This window comes from Perognathus longimembris, chromosome 4 (genome assembly GCF_023159225.1).
Source record: "Perognathus longimembris pacificus isolate PPM17 chromosome 4, ASM2315922v1, whole genome shotgun sequence".
Classification (NCBI taxonomy): Eukaryota; Metazoa; Chordata; class Mammalia; order Rodentia; family Heteromyidae; genus Perognathus; species Perognathus longimembris.
Window position 1 is genome coordinate 27973102 of NC_063164.1, and position 16700 is coordinate 27989801.

Below are 16700 nucleotides of genomic sequence, written 5' to 3' on the forward strand. Positions count from 1 at the left end.
TATGTTACATACAAAATATTTAAAGTAAATATTTTAAATGGTAAAAATCAGTTTGGCCTTATCACTGAATTGTATGTAATATAGCATATCTCAAATGATGTTCCTTGTTCCTAAAGTGTATTTTAGTGCCAAAACAAAACAAATGAACAAATATAGTCAGAAAATTCACACATAAAATCGTTGTATTTTGTGATAACTAGTGAAAATTTCATCATTTCTGTGCTCTCTGATTCACAGTCATTGTGTAAAGACAAAGATGAATTCAGAGTCATGTTTTACATCAGCCAAACCTGACTTGAACCTTAAGGGGCAGTTATTTAAAATGTCTTTTTTTTTTTTCTTTTCTTTGGTGTGTATGCACGCACATGCTGGCCCTCAGTCTTGAACTCAGGGCTGCTTCTTTTGCTCAAGGCTAGCACTATACCACTTGAGCCACAGCTCCACTTCCAACTTTTTTATGGTACTTTATTGCCTTCTGGGCTCACTTTGAATCATGGTCCTCAGATCTTAGCCTCCTAAATAGCTAGATTACAGGCATGAATCACTGGTACCTAGCTTAATGTATCAGCCATCTGGGGCTGATGAAATAGAATTCAGATATCCTAAGTGGTAAAAGAAGCCTTTCTAGGTGGAAAGAAAGAAGTGACATCTATAACTGAACCCTTGCTTATTCTCAATCCTAGGGCTGTGGCAGCAAATGCATTCATGGTTTACTCATTCCCCCTCAGGATGAACATAGCAGGCGTTGTAGACAAGAATTGCATCTGATCTATCCTCTGCCCAATTCCTTTCCTTGGATAACTCAGGTGGCTAGATGTTACTAGAAACAGGAAGAAAGGTGAAGATCAACAGAAGCCTAGAACACTCAGCCTCATAATATATTTTTCTTTTTCTCAGAAATGTGTAGTATCGGGCTGGGGATATGGCCTAGTGGCAAGAGTGTTCGCCTGGTATACATAAAGCCCTGGGTTCAATTCCCCAGCACCACATATACGGAAAATGGCCAGAAGTGGCGCTGTGGCTCAAGTGGCAGCGTGCTAGCCTTGAGCAAAAAGAAGCCAGGGACAGTGCTCAGGCCCTGAGTCCAAGGCCCAGGACTGGCCCAAAAAAAAAAAAAAAAAAAAAAGGTCAATTATAATAACTCAATATCAGTATATAAAATGATTATATATTAAAAAAAAACTAAAAAGAAATGTGTAGTATCTTCTGTGCTCCCTATTCCACAGAGGCTGGAGTTACACTGGAGACAGATGACTTCCATTCACTCATTTGCTCCTAAGACTACTTGGAAAAATGAGTGGAGCTGCTTTACCAGCACTGGGAGAAGTGGACTAGCAGGGAGTTCATAAACATACTAAAACCAGCTCTAACCTTATGTTACCAATTTCTTTCTCTTTTTTTTCTACCAGTCCTGAGACTTGAACTTGGGGCCTGGCCACCTTTTTTGCTCAAGGCTGGCCCTCTACCACTTAAGCCACACCTCGACTTTTGTTTTTTTTGGTGGTTACTTGGAGAAGAGTCTCACAGACTTTCCTATCCAGGCTGGCTTTGAACTGCAATCTTCAGATCTTCGGCCTCCAAGGTAGCTAGTATTATAGGCATGAGCCACCAGTGGCTGGCTAGCTTTTCTCACTTTTTAACAGTAAGCCTTTCTAGTTTAAAATCAAACTGAAGAGTTGGGGCATAGCTCAGTAATACTGGCCTTGACTCACCATCCTCCTAGTCTTACCTCCAGATTCGCTGAGATTACAAGCATGCTTCACCATGACCAGGCACTTTGTCTGCATTTTGCTGTATACCTGCTGCTCACATCTACAATCCTAGCTTTTTGGGAAGCTGAGAACAGGAAGATTGCGGCTCAAGACTGGCCAAGGCAGAAAACTATAAGATGTCCTCTTGACCCATAGCTAGGCATATTGTGAATACCTGTTATTCTAAACTACGTGGGAGGTTGAGCTCAGAAGACAAGACTGGTCCCCAGTCAGCCTGGGCAGGAAATTCAGGACTGTGTCTGAGACACGCTTTTTTCCATTGAGGGACGTTGTCTGGTGTCTGCTTGCAGTCCCAATGGTGACTGGAAGCCTAAAAGTGGGCTGCTTGCAGCTAAGGTGTGTGTCCAAGTAGATCTTATTCCTACAAAACAACTATAACCCAGTAGAGGCATAGGCTAGCAGTATTCTACTAAGTACAGGACTTGAGTTCCCTAGTACCATCCCTTCTCCCCCTAAAAAAGATGAGGATAAGAGTTAAGTTTCTAATACTTGTGCTGAGATCCATGTTAAGGAGTCAACTGTAGCCTGGCAAAATAGTACATGCTGTAATCTAGCTACCAGGAAAGGACGGGGAGGGGCAAGAAGTTCACAAATTCCAGGGCAACGTAGCAAACTCTTGGATTCAGTCCCCAGCATGTGCACACATGCATGTGTGCATGTGCACACAGACACACAAAGACAACTGTAATATAATACTTGATTCAGTGTAAATGTTAAACATTAATAACTATTGTACTTCATTGTTTAGGGAATGTCAAAAAACAGTCTTACACATTAAGTACACATACAGGTTCTGTTGTTTCTAAAACTGAAATCTTAGATTTTTCTATCTAAAATTGGTTGAGTCCACAAATGAACCCAGATATGGAACCCAGATATGTTTTTGTGTGTTACTAGGTATCCAACCCAAGGCCTCAAGTAGGGTAGGCAAGCAGTCTACCACTGAGTCACACACACCTCAAGTCCTACAAACCCTTGTGTCATGATGTTGTTTTTATGAGTCACAAAATGAGTGTGAAGTGTGCGAAAATGTCTTCCCTGCCAGGTGTCAGTGGCTCACACCTACAATCCTAGCTACGCAGGAGGCTGAGATATGAGGATCTCAGTTTGGAACCATCCAGAGCAGACATTTCCAATTAACTAGCTGCAGCTGGCTGTGTGGCTCAAGTAATGAGTGCCAGCTGTGAGTGAAAAAGCCTAAGAGGGGCTTGAACTTAAGCCCCAGAACCAGTACAAAAAAAGTCTTCCCCTACATATGAGCACTGTTATATTTTTAAGTGGCACCTGTTGATACTAAAATACTGTCTGTGTTCAATTTTGCATGGTATTGCTTTTAAAATTAATTTCAATTTAGCATATATCACTGGTATATCATTAATAATATATAAACATAGTTTAAAGAGGTATTTCTAATTTCATAAAGGAATTGTAATGAGTAAAAACAAACGTTAGAAATTACTTATGTAACTGAATTAGGTTACATTACTAAAAGAAACCACACACTAACCAAGTGTTGGGGGTACACATTTCTAACCTAGCTACTTGGGAAGTTAAGCCTGGGAGGATCTTAGTTCAAAGTCAGAAAAACAGAAGGGGGTGATACCTCTTCTTACCTGAGAGCCGGGCACACTAGTATGTCCTGTCATCCCAGCTACAACAAGAAGCCTAAAAATGATGGACTGAGACCCACTGGATCAGGAGACTGGACACTATCTCAAAAGTAAGCAGCACAGTGCAAAATAAGAGCTAGAGGTGGGGCTGGGAATTGGCTTAGCGGTAGAGTGCTTGCCTCGCATGTATGAAGCCCTGGGTTTGATTCCTTAGTATCACATAAACAGAAAAAGCTGGAAGTGGCGCTGTGGTTCAAGTGGTAGAGTGCTAGCCTTGAGCAAAAAGAAGCCAAGGACAGTGCTCAGGCCCTGAGTTTAAGCCCCAAGACTGGCCAAAAAAAAAAAAAAGAGCTAGAGGTGTGGCACTAGAGTGCCTTCCTAGCAAGTAGGAGGCCCAGTTCAAACCATACTTCTAAAGGAAAGTTAAAAAAAAAACAAAAAACCACAATCCAGACAGTTAAGTACCTAGTGTGAAGATATGCAGTCAGCTAATGATGGGGCTAGGCAACAGGCTTCAGGAATAAAAGACAGCAGAGAATTGATTGTTAGAGTTCCATTGAAAATTTAGGAGCATGTGCATAAAATATAATCAGCGTGCCTGAGACTAATGCTGATTAAGTTCAACCGTTTCAGGGGTAAACAATACTTTTTAAATGTATGTGCACAATATTCCACCTTTTCAAAAAGTCATCTTGAAAACAGCCCATCGTGTTTGTGATCCGAGAGTTGGTAGACATTTTTTTAAGGGAAAGTTAGGTGACGTTCTGAAAATAAAATCTATGTTTCCTCTTAAAATTAAATAAAATTATGAAGTTATCTTAATATAAAACATTGTCCAGGGCTGGGAATGTGACTTAGTAGTAGAGTGCTTGCCTAGTATGCATGAAGCCCTGGGTTCGATTCCTCAGCACCACATAAACAGGAAAAAGCCAGAAGTGACGCTGTGACTCAAGTGGTAGAGTGTTAGCCTTGAGCAAGAGACGCTCAGGGACAGTGCCCAGGCCCTCAGTTTGTAAGTCCCAGGACTGGCAAAAATGAATATATATATATATATATATATATATATATATATATAAAACAAAACACTGCCCAATTCTAGCCTCTTTTGAACAAATGAGGATGCACTAAGAGTTTGTTTGGCTTGAGTTAAAGTAGTGACTGATGCATCCAGGTCAGTAGCTCTTCATGTGTACACTGCATCACCACTGCCCTGTAATGTTCTGACTTCCCTGGGAAGATCCCACAGGTTAATCAGGAAGCGGAGGACCTCAAAGAAATAGAGCTATTTCCACAACAACAAGTTTAATCCCTAATCACTAGTCAAATTATATAAGTGATTGAATAATTTCAACTTGTTTTCTAATTACAAATGAGGTTTTAATTGGGAGATTAACCGGAAGTTTGCCTCACAGTGCAAACATAAAAGTAAAGATTATTTAAGGAAACTAGGGCTCCAGATTTGGATCCTATTTGTGAAGCCTCCCACATTTCCAGTCATCTAGTTAGTGTGCAGAAGTCTATGATGGGAGAAAAAAAACAAACCTGCTTCAGAATGTGTTAGATGTGGAGAGGTGAAATGGAAGGTCTATAGATGTTTGTATTTCTAAATGAAAATAAATCCAAATAGAAGTATTTTAGTGGTGTTACATGCTTCCTTTTTCTTAAAAAAAAAGGGGGGGCGGTGTATGAAAAAGTAAAACAAAATTCATTTGATGGTTAAGGGACTAGTACAAGCCTACTAAACAAAAGATCACTAATTGGTTCCACAAACATGAGTACACTAGGACCTGACTTCTGGCCCAGGAAGACCAGCAGTAGTCCAGCATTCTCTGCCAAACCATTCCTATGCTGTCTTCACTTGGACACCTTGTGATTTGTGAAAGGTGATTATGTGCAAATACTACATTTTACAGAGGTTTGGAAACATTGTGGACCTTTCTGTGAGGCTATCCAATTAATAAGACTCTCAGGCCTGGCCCACATTCACACAAATTTGCTTTCCTGGTAGGTTCCTTGGAGGACCTTTCTCTGTTTCAAGCAGAGTAAAAAAAGATCCTTTATTATCCCTTTTAAATTAAATTGCAATGCACTGGAATAAACATTATCTAAAATATCCCAAGAAATTTACCATCAGACATAGGAGTATCTTTAAGTTATTTTGCTTATAATATTAAGGTCACACTCCTTGGCAAGAAAAACGTTCACTTCTTTTTTGTTGTTTTTTTGTGTTTTTTTTTGCCAGTCCTGGACCTTGGGACTCAGGGCCTGTGTACTGCCCCTGGCTTCTTTTTGCTCAAGGCTAGCACTCTACAACTTGAGCCACAGCGCCATTTCTAGCTTTTTCTATATATGTGGTGCTGAGGAATAGAACCCAGGGCTTCATGTATACAAGGCGAGCACTCTACCACTAGGCCATATTCCCATCTCAAAATGTTCACTTCTTTTAAAATATTTTATACTATATCCTTCACTTATCAATTAGCCGTCTTCCTTTTAGTTCATTCACTGATGGGATAAACATGTATAAATAAATATGAGTATTATTAGGCACAGTGCTGGGAGATAGGGCTGCAGAAATGTGTATGTTTGGGGCAGTTCAGTACTAATGGGAAAGCCAGAAAGGGTAGGTAGTTACAGTAAGATGCTGAATGAGAGGATATGGCCCTCAGGAGGGTAAGTAATCATATGTCAGACGCTAATTCTAACCCTTCTCAAGATCTGGACTTAGAGGAAAGCTGATACTAAAACAACAACAACAAAAATGCCTATCAAAATATTTTCAGACTAAATTAGCCCTTGCTAGTAAAGTAGCTAGCCTTTTGTCCTATTCTAAACCTACTTTCCCCCCCACACCCGTTTTTAGAGTATTTTGTGATATTAACATTCTTCACTGTGATCCTATTTTTTGTCTATCGTAATCTTAACAAGTCTTCAGTTGTCACAAGGATATCCTAAGCCTATGCGTCACAGATGTAATGAATTCATAGGCTGCAGAGTTTTAGCAAAGTTGTTATAAAATTTGAGCAACCTTCAACAAGAAAGCATTTTGAAACTTACTGGACTGTTTCCCACCCAAAGCATAGCTTTGACTTATTCTCCCCCCCCCCCGCCCCCCCCAGAATTTTACACTGAAAGTTTACATTTATTTAGTTAGTGGTGTTGGTACTAGGGTTTGAACTCAGGGCCTTTTGCTCTTGCTTGACTTATTCCACCCAAGGATAGCATCACTATAGCCACAGCTCCACTTCCAGCTTTGTGCTGTTTAATTGGATACAAGAGTCTCGCGGACCTTTCCCGCTCAAGGCTGGCTTCGAACCGCGATCCTCAGATGGCAGCCTCCCGTTGGGCTATGATTACAGGTGTGGGCCACGGACACCTCGCGTCCTTTGAACCCTTGAAGGCTCGTCGATGGCGACACGATGATAGTTTCTATGCACCTGCGAGGTCGGTGAGGCACAGCCAGGAGCCCCCCACCCCCTTCGAGTTAGCAGGCAGCGGGGTGAACGTTCTGAGCCCCGGGCTCCACCCCCGCCCGGGCGGCCGCCTTCCACTTACCAGAGCGGGAGGCGAGGTTCACAATCCGCCCGGTCCCTTTATTAAGTCAACGCGCCTTCGGGGCCGGGGAAGGAGGGGGGCGGGCCCGGAGGGTCCCCGAGTCCACTCCAGGATGGACCCCGGGAGCCTTGGGCCCGCCACGTCCGGTCGGAGCGCCCCGCGCGTGGACGCCGCTGCACCGAGGGCGGCGCGGTGGAGGCGCGCGCCGAGCCGCCGGGTTTAAATCTCCCGCCTTCCGCGGCGGAGCCCGACACCTCCACGCTCCGGAGCGGAGGGGCGCGGGGCTGAGGGAGCAGCCCGACTAGCGTCGCGGCCTCGCGGGCGGCGGCTGGAACGGGTGCGGGGGGTCCGGACGAGGCGCGGCCGAGAGCGGCCCGAGCGAGCCAGGAGGCGGCGGACCGGCGCGGCTCCAGCGGGCGCGGTAAGCGACCCCGACCCCAGCCGCCCGCTCCCCCGTGGGGCGGCGGGCCGGCCCCGAGGCCAAGCCCTTGGTTCCCATGGCGACCGGGCGGGCTGGGGGGGGGGTGGGGAGCGGCGCGGGCCTGGCGCGCACGCGGCCTCTCGGGGCCTCTCCAGACCCTGCCGGCCTCCTCACTCCCCGGGGGACCCCCGCCCCGTGGGCCTCCCCCGCACGGCCAGGCCCGGGTGCTCGCTCTGCCGGCCGTTCTGCCCGCACCGCCCACCAGGAGAGGCTCCCGGCGGGGCTGGGTCCCCCCCCCCCCCCACCCGGACGGGTCGGAGCTGCGGAGGGCGCCCGCCCAGCCCATGGAGGACGAGCGTGGCGGCCTGGGCTGGTGGTTTGGGGGTGATTTCTCTCCAAGGTGGGGATCGCTTCTGATGACGCTCCCAGCCTTCAGGTGCTCCCCGGCCGCCCTCCTTTGTGCGTGGTGTTCATTTTTATTATTATTATTCTGTTACTGTTTGGTGGTGGGGATGTCTTCCTCCGAAAGGAACGGGCGACCTCTATTTACCTCAGGGGAAAAGCAGCCGATGGAGGATTTGGGGTGAGCTGCGGAATGCGCCGGCTCCCCGCGGGGCGAAGCGAGGCGGGGCGGGAGGTGGGGGCCAGCCGACAACCCCCAGGCTCCGGAGAGGTGGATGTGGGGTGCGGATGAGCCGAGGGCCCAGGTGTGTGACCGGTCCTCACCTGGGCCACGTCAGCGGCCGATACCTGATGCTCCAAGATGGAGAAGGAGGGAGACGACCCCCCCAGCCTGGCCGCGAACCGGCGACGCAGTGGCTTTGCCAGCAGAGGGGGAGGGCGGGATGATTTTTTTTTTTTTTCCATGTCAGATCCGGATCGGGAGACAGGGAGCATAGAAAGCCTGTGACAAACTCTGGGGTCACCGAAATCGCTGGGTGGGGAAGCTATACCTCTTCTGAGCCTTTATGTATGTATTGATTTATTTGATTCCGACCCGGGCAGTGTACTGTGACTTTAATCATCTTCACGTTCAATATTTAGGGAATAGCCCACGGGTGGTGCCTCTTTCTTTAGTAGGAGTTAATTATGCATTTATCGGCCAAATAGCATCTACTGGCGGTAGGTATGTAATTTTGTATGACTCCCTCTTTCATTCGTCTTGTATTTATCTGTGCCCAACATTCAATATTCTTTGGGTTGTTTGTGTTTCATAGTGCAGCATGGTGGTACATCTAGGCACCGAAGCGCAGCTACTTGCAAAGGCATTGTTCTGATGACCTGTAGTTATAATTGCCAAGCAAAAAATCCGTTTGTCATTTTAGAGTTAGAAGGGTGCTCAGAGATCAACCAGTGCAGACAGGTGGCTGGTAGAAAAAGTAGGAAGCCATATTTTTATTATAAATGCATCTCATAAAACAGTTTACAATTTACACCACGAATCGAACAATATCAAAATATTCAGAATTATATATACAACAGGTAACTTAAGGTTTTGTGCTGTGCTCACAGACTGTGATCTTATTGTGAGTTGTATCCTGTAATTAAATTTTTACTTTGAACTTCAGCTTTTTCAGTACTCACTGTTTCTCCTTTAAAATTTTATTCTTTTTACGTTCTTTAACAACCCAGTGAAAGACTTAAGTAGGTCTGGAACTGGAAAATTTCTTCATGTGAACTAGTTTTTGTAATACATTCCTTATTCCTTTTCTTTTTTTTTCTTTCCATTTTGTCTGTTTTTCTTCCAGCACTTAATTTTGCCATTTTTCTGATGTAAAACTTCCAGGTGTCTTCCAGTATTCACCATGAAAAGTTATGTTCTATCTATCCTAATATGTTATCATTGCTGACCTACTTTCACATATCACATGAGAGTTTTGTTGGTTTCTCCAGTGGGGAATCTCAAGGTCTCGCCTTTGCTCAGCTTGTTTGCTCTACTGATACTCTACTATTCCAGTCTTGCTTTTCACTATTTTGGAGATAGAGTCTTGTGGACTCTAGGCTCCTAGATAGCTAGAATTACAGGCATGAGCCACCAATAGGGGGCTACCATATTTTCTTTTTGCCACAGGATCTTTTGTATATAGCCCACACTGGCCCGGAACTCACCATGTACCTCAAGGCTGCCTGTGAATGCAGTCTTCTTGCCTCAACTTCCCAAGTACTAAGATTACTTTTCATTTTTTCCTGTAGTACTGAGTACTGAGGATTGAACTTAATGCCTCACAGTCGCTAGACAAGTATAGTACCACTTGAGCCAGTCTTTTTTAGGGTAGTTATTTTTGAGTTGAGGTCTATATTGTTTGTTTGTTTTGCCAGTCCTGGAGCATGGACTCAGGGCCTGAGCACTGTCCCTGGTTTTGTTTTGCTCAAGGCTAGCACTCTACCACTTGAGCAACAGCGCTGCTTCCAGCTTTTTCTGTTTATGTGATACTGAGGAATCGAACCCAGGGCTTCATGCATAACTAGGCAAGCACTCTACCTCTAAGCCATATTCCCAGCCCAAGGTCTATGCTCTGTGCCCAGGTCAACCTAGACTGTGATCCTCCTGTCTCTGCTTTCCCATGTAGCTGGGATGACAGATGCTTGCCACTGTGCCTAGCCATTAAGATGGAGTCTCTAGCACTTTCTTTGTCCACTCTGGCCTCTAACCATACTTCACACTGCCTCCCAAGTACCTTGGATTATAGACTTGAGCCACCATACTCAACCCAACTAGTTTCCAAACTTTTTTTTGTTAATTTATTTGAGTTTTTTTTAATGCTACAGTAGCACAATATGTTTACAACATATTTTTAAAATTACTTTATCTTATTTATTTTATTTATAACCATCTCCCCTGCCCACACAATTTTTTAATCTTTTCCAAAATTACAGTTTAGGTATATTTTTTTTAAAGAAAACAAGGTTTTTCTATAGAGCCAAGACTAACCTCAAACTTATTATCCACTTACCCAGCTTCCTGTTGAGACTACAAGTGTGCACCTACCAAACCAGCTTGGGAACTTTGATCCCTGAGGATTTTAGACAGTAGAGACTTTGCTTTTTGGACATTTCAGCATTCTGGAATGTGGCATGTGGGGTGTTCTGTAGGGATGATAGCCCACATACAATCTTGGAGAGGCACGCCTTGGGGTTCTTGTGGCTCCACGCCACTATATGAAAGTGAGTTGGACAACTTTTGGGTTTCCCACTGCATATAAGAATTATGTTTATACTGCAGTATTTTGGAAAAAAAAACCACATATACTTTAAACCACTTTATTACCAAAAATGCTAACAGTCATCTAGCCTCAACAAGTCATCATCTAATGGTCGGTCTTCCCCAATGGCTGCTGACTAGTCAAGCAGTGATTGCTGAATATTGGAGTGACTGTGGCAATGTTTTGTTTTGTTTTTTTCCTTATCTGTTTTTAGACAAGGTGAGACATGGCTCAGACTAGCTCGGATTTCTATGTTTCCTGGGCAGGTCTTGAATTTATGGTCCTCCAGCCTCAGCCTCCTTACAGCTGGGATTACAGACATGTATCACTATGCCTGGAAATGCTGTGGAAATTAATGGAATTCGTTACATCAAGTTGCCAAATTTCCTGAATCCTCCTTTCAGGAAAGATTTCTTTGTAGCATGAGATACTGTTTGATAGCCTTGCACTCACATAGCACTTCTCTTCTTGGCCCTTCTGAGTAGGTGGGACTATGACATGCATCACTGTGCCCAGGATTTTTCTTTTCTTTTTTCTGAGCCGTAGCTCTAATTCAGTAAACTGTGTAGTAAATAGATGTGCTGCCATCCAGGCTCCTTGTTCCATTTATAGAGCACGAGCAGAGGAGATTGAGTGTTCTTAAGGGACCTAGGATTTTCAGAATGACGGATGAGCATTGGCTTCTACTTAAAGTCACCAGTCACAAGAGGCCCTAACAAGAGAATTGTGTTGTCTTTTGAAGCTTTGAAGCCTCTCTGGCTAGGAAAAGCCCTAGATGGCATCTTTTCCCAACAGAGGCAGTTCTGTCGCTGTCGTCACTGGAAGTCAGTATTTAAGAGGAGCCATCTCATCCTGTGCTTGCTCCAGCTCTCCTGTATAACTCTTGCAGCTTCGCCAACAGCCCTTGCTGCCTCGCCTTGCACCTATGCTTGCATCTAATGTTCTTCTGCAACTCCCTCCCTCACTCTGCTATTGTAGAACTTTAGAGTTAAGGCCTTGTTTGGATTAGGCTTTGGCCAAGGCAATGTTGTGACTGGTTTGCTCTACCCAGACCAATAAACCCTTCTCCCTATCAGCAACATGGCTAGCTCCATTTCTCATCTGCATGTTCACCAGAGCAGCACTTTTACTCCGAGCCTTCTTCCTTTGCCTTTACAGCTAAGACAGTTTAGCTCTGGGACCATATCTTGGCTTTCAACTTGCCTTCTTAACTAAGCTCCTAATATTTGATTTAAAGTGAGAGGTATGCCACTCTTCCTTTGACTTGGACTCTCAAGCGGCTACCTGTGTCTCAGTGAATACGGATTTCCATTCAAGCTTTTAGAGGAGCAGACCAGACCCCCTTCAAAGGAACAATTAGACTAGATTAAAATCCCCATCACAAAAGCAATGCTAGAAAACAGACCAGCTCTCCAATGGAAGATGAAAATAAAGCCATTTTAAGCACACAAGGACTCACGGAAATTACTTGAGCCTCTCTTTTTGGTAAACAAGGGTGAAATACAATACAGATGCAGTAGAATAAGGACCCTCCAAAGATGTCTCTTATGCTCCTAACTTCTGAAACCGGTTACCTTTTGTGGAAAAAGAAACTTGGCAGATGTCATTAGGAATCCTGAGATAGGTATCCAGTTCTGGGTGGGTTCAGTGTAATCACAAGGATCCACATAAGAAAGAAGCAGAAGGGACAGAGGACCTGGAAGCAATATGGTGTGGTAACAGAAGAATATCATAGGAAGAGTAAAGTATGCCGTGCTCTGTACTTGTCTTCCTGTGCCTGGCTTGCTTCATCTAGCACAATGTCTTCTAGATTCACCCACATGACCCCAAATGACCAGTCCTTTTATGGCTGAACAGGATTCCATTATACCCTATCTTCTTTTTTTTTTTTTTTTTTTTATTTTTTTTTATTTTTTTTTATTAATTGGACATAAATTTTTTTACAAGGTGTTGTGCAAAGAGGGTGCAGTTACATAGTAGGGCAGTGTGTACATTTCTTATGATATCTTACAACCTGTTTTTCTATCCCTTGTCTAGGTCAGGTTGACATATATGCAATATACAATGTATCAAGAACATATACAGTATTCACAGACTTGGTCTCTACTGTCTCTCCGTCTCCCTTTGTTAACAGTCATATATCAGGGAGATCATGCCCCTTTGTTTTCTGTGTTCTAGGCTTGTCTCACTCAACATTATTTGTTCGAGTTCCGACCATTTCCCTGCAAATAACAATATTTCACCATTCCTAATCGCTATGTAGTATTCCATTGTGTATAAGTACCATATTTTTTGGATCCATTCGTCTGTGGAGGGGCATCTGGGTTGTTTCCATATTTTAGCTATTGTGAATTGTGCCGCGATAAACATGGTAGTACAAATGCCTTTTTGATATCTTGGATTTTGCTGTTTAGGATAGATGCCTAGGAGTATACCCTATCTTCTTGATCTATTTCATGATGGACAGTTAACATTTATTTTTTTTTTCTAAGATTGGGAATTGATTCAGGGAACTATTGCTAGGCAAGAACTTTACCGTGGAGCTGCACCCCAGCCCAGCTGTTACCCTTTCTAGGGGTACCTTGACCATGAATTCTCTGAAGCCTTTATCTGAAACTGTATTTATTTTGTTCTTTTTTTTTTTTTTTTTTTTTTTTTTGCCAGTCCTGAGGCTTGAGCTCAGGGCTTGAGCACTGTCCCTGATCTTCTTTTGCTCAAAGCTAGCACTCCACCACTTCTGGCTTTTTCTGTTTATGTGGTAGTAGGGAATCGAACTCAGGGCTTCTTCATGCATGGTAGGCAAGCACTCTACCACTAAGCCACATCCCCAACCCTTGCTCTTTAATTTTTATGTTTTTTGAGACAGGGTGTAGCCATGTAGCTCAGGTTATCAGTGGGTCTCCTTCACTCATGATTAGTGATCAGCTCAGATCTTGAGAGGCCTTGTACATAGATTGGGGGGATCATTTCCTCTTTGGCTCTTTCCCTTCTGGGATACTACTCCTGAGTTATTACTGGTTATTCTACTAACCTTGAATTCTGACATCTGTTTTCTCCTGAAAGACCTTGCTTTCTTTTATTCTACCCACAGTGCCAAGCAGCTAAAATCCACAAACATACAAGCTTCACCTGTGCAAATTTCCCTCCTTGCCACCACCTGCACTTGCCAGGGAATGCATGTTCTCTGCAGACACTGTGGCTTTCAGAGAGAAAAGAGAGGAGACAAATTTCTTTAACTGCTGATCCTCATAAGCTGTACTAGATAACTTGCTGGACACAATCTGGAATAGAAAATAGAATTTAATCTTTCACGAAGGAGATGAGAGAGTAGTGAGTGCAGGAGTGTTTGCTCTGACCTGTGTCAACATAGAAGTCAGCTAGGAAAATATATCTGCTGATAAGTCCTACATAATCAGGCCTGCAGTCAATTTGGTAGATGAGATGGGTGGCTCGCCATACAATTGGATTGATTCTCATAAATGTTACTCAGTCAGAGCTTTTGGTGAACTGAATGAAAATCAGAAACTGGAGGGGAGAGCATAAATGCAAGTTTTCCTCAAGATCGTGTGTCAGACAGTTTGATATTTATATGGAATCTAAGCTTCTATAGGAACCCAAGATTAAATTCTCTCTGTTTTCTATTTCAGATTATGTCCAGCCAAGTTATCCAGGATAGCATATGAGGATCCGCAGTTAAACGGCGACTGATCTGGATTGTCCAGAATCTAGGAAAACATTTATTGAAGGAGAATATTCACACCGTATGTGGAAGAGTAGCCACCTTATGGGCTTTTTTTAAAACCTCTATTCTATTTTTATGCTTTTTATTTAAGTCTACTTTACCTGATATTAATAATGTGACTATCCTGATTTAATTTTCTTCCTATTTATTTGGTATATCTCAAACCATTCCTTTATTCCTTCTGTGTCATCTTGTTTTCAGTGGATCTCAGAAAAGCATGTAGGGTGTGTGTGTGTGTGTGTGTGTGTGTGTGTGTGTGTGTGTTTTATATGACTTTAGCTTCTTTGTATTTAAAAGGAAGTTTGTGTTGATCATTTAAAATAATATAACTGACTGTACTCCAGCATCTTGATTTATATTGTTTCTTCCACTGCCTTACTCCACCCACACTCCTCTTATTCTAGCTTCCTGCTAATTGTCTTGTGGACTTGTTTTGCCCCTTGTAATTTAGAACTTAGATATCCCGTTTTTATTTAATTAGTAAGCACTTCAAAGTAAAAAGAAAGGGGACCTTTATTTCTTTGCCAGTCTGAGGAATACAGTCATACCCATTGGTGCTCCTAGAAATAATGGATGAGTCATATACTTGCTATTTGTTCCCAGTCTCAGGTTATTAGAATAATTTAAGCTTTGAGTCAACTATTAATATTGTTTCTTTTTATACATCTTCTTAAATACTTTTCACATTTACATTTATTTAACATCCTTACAAATTGTCTTAGAACAATTACTTAGATAGACATTTTTAAATGAGGAAAAAGCATCTTATTTGAATATACATAAAATAATTGTTGACAGATAAATTTGGCAAACTTATAAATTAGATATAATCTATCCTTACCAAGGTATAATTTAATTGTATGTATATTCTGAAGTGAGAAATTTAACATTTGCACTCTACAAATTGTTGGAAAAGTACATGCCACATTCTTAAACTGATGACTATGTCCATCTCTGTTTCTTTTAATAACCTCAATATGGAAGGTTTTAGTTTTATTAATGAGTTAGATATTAAAGCTTTTATTTAATCTTTAGAAAAAGGTATGTTGTTGAAGCTTTGCATCTCTGAGAATTTTTATTAAACTGTGTTCACCTGACATAGCAGTTGTAACTACAGAAAGTTTTCTTTAGGAATATATAGAAGTATGTGTACAAGTTTCTTCATTTTACAGTATTATTACAAAAGCAAAAATTAGAAACTAGAAAATGTCTTTCAGTAAAGATTGGCCAAATAGAATTATTCCCAGACAGAATTGCAAAATTTTAAGTTTTATCACCTTTGCTACCTAACCAAAACTAATAAGCAACATTAGTCTTTTTTGCCTACTCCTTTTTCAAGTTGCAATTAGAACAAACATTTAGACCAAACAGGGCTGTCTGTGAACATTAACGATTCATTTAGTACCTTTTCACTTTGTCACTGATGTTAAATATTGACTAGCTAAGTAGATACTAATTATTGATTTTTAAGATGAAGAGTAATTTTAATCTATTGGTTGTAGTTACTCCATGGATTCCTTTGGGCAACTTAGACCACAAGATAACCAGTCAGTAGTCAGCAGAATGCAAAAGAAATACTGGAAAACTAAACAGGTCTTTATCAAAGCAACAGGAAAAAAAGAAGATGAGCATGTGGTTGCATCTGATGCTGAACTGGATGCTAAACTTGAGGTAAGTTTGAAGAGTCTGTATCCTACATGTAACTGGTTCTTTTGGATCCCAGGGGAGACTACAATAAGCTTTCACATTCAGTGATTATAGATAAAGGTAAATGTGATAAAGGCAAATAGAATCTTATTTTCAACTCTCAATCAGAGCTTCTAGAAAAGAGGTAGTAATTCTCAGAAATGAAACATTTGCAGAAGTGGTCATATAATTAGATATCTAATGAACTAGGTGATTTCTCTGGAATATATAGTTTTTAAGCTAAATACTAGTGAAGTAATTGAAATAATATACTCATTATTATATTACTTCTGGTAATTCATTCGTTCATTCTTTTTTTTTTTCCTCAAATTTTTATTATCAAACTGACGTACAGAGAGGTTACAGTATCATACGTTGGGCATTGGATACATTTCTTGTACTGTTTGTTGCCTTCATTCGTTCATTCTTGCCATGGTGGAGGCAAACCCAGGCCTTGTGCTTTTAGGCAAATGCTCAACCACTGAGCTACATTCCTAACCCTTCGGAGTTTCTGTTTTTTGTTTGGTTTTGTGTTGTTTGAGAAAAGATCTTTCTGTATATCTCATACTGGCCTGGAACTCAAGATTCTTCTGCCTCAGTCTCTCCAATCCTGAGATCATAGGTTGCACCACAAAACCCACCTTGTTTTTGTTATTAAGAGATAATGTTATCGAGGAATTTTTTTCTGTTGTGGAGCTTGAACTTGGGGCT

The 16700-nt window shown here is 42.2% G+C and overlaps 1 protein-coding gene across 5 annotated transcripts in view; it reads left to right on the plus strand.

Annotated features, from left to right (window-relative positions):
• The first annotated feature begins 7329 nt into the window (after nt 1–7329).
• Ica1l (islet cell autoantigen 1 like) overlaps nt 7330–16700 on the plus strand; it is a 44018-nt gene continuing 34647 nt past the window's right edge. For 3 of the 5 annotated variants that reach the window (XM_048344937.1, XM_048344940.1, XM_048344942.1), the window contains exons 1-2: nt 14060–14322; nt 15806–15974. In XM_048344937.1, the coding sequence (XP_048200894.1) occupies nt 15813–15974 (162 nt within the window). In that variant the 5' untranslated portion in view covers nt 14060–14322; nt 15806–15812. Of the gene's footprint in view, nt 7359–7704; nt 7759–14059; nt 14323–15805; nt 15975–16700 lie in introns of those variants that run through there. The other 2 variants (XM_048344938.1, XM_048344939.1) reach the window with 2 other exon arrangements.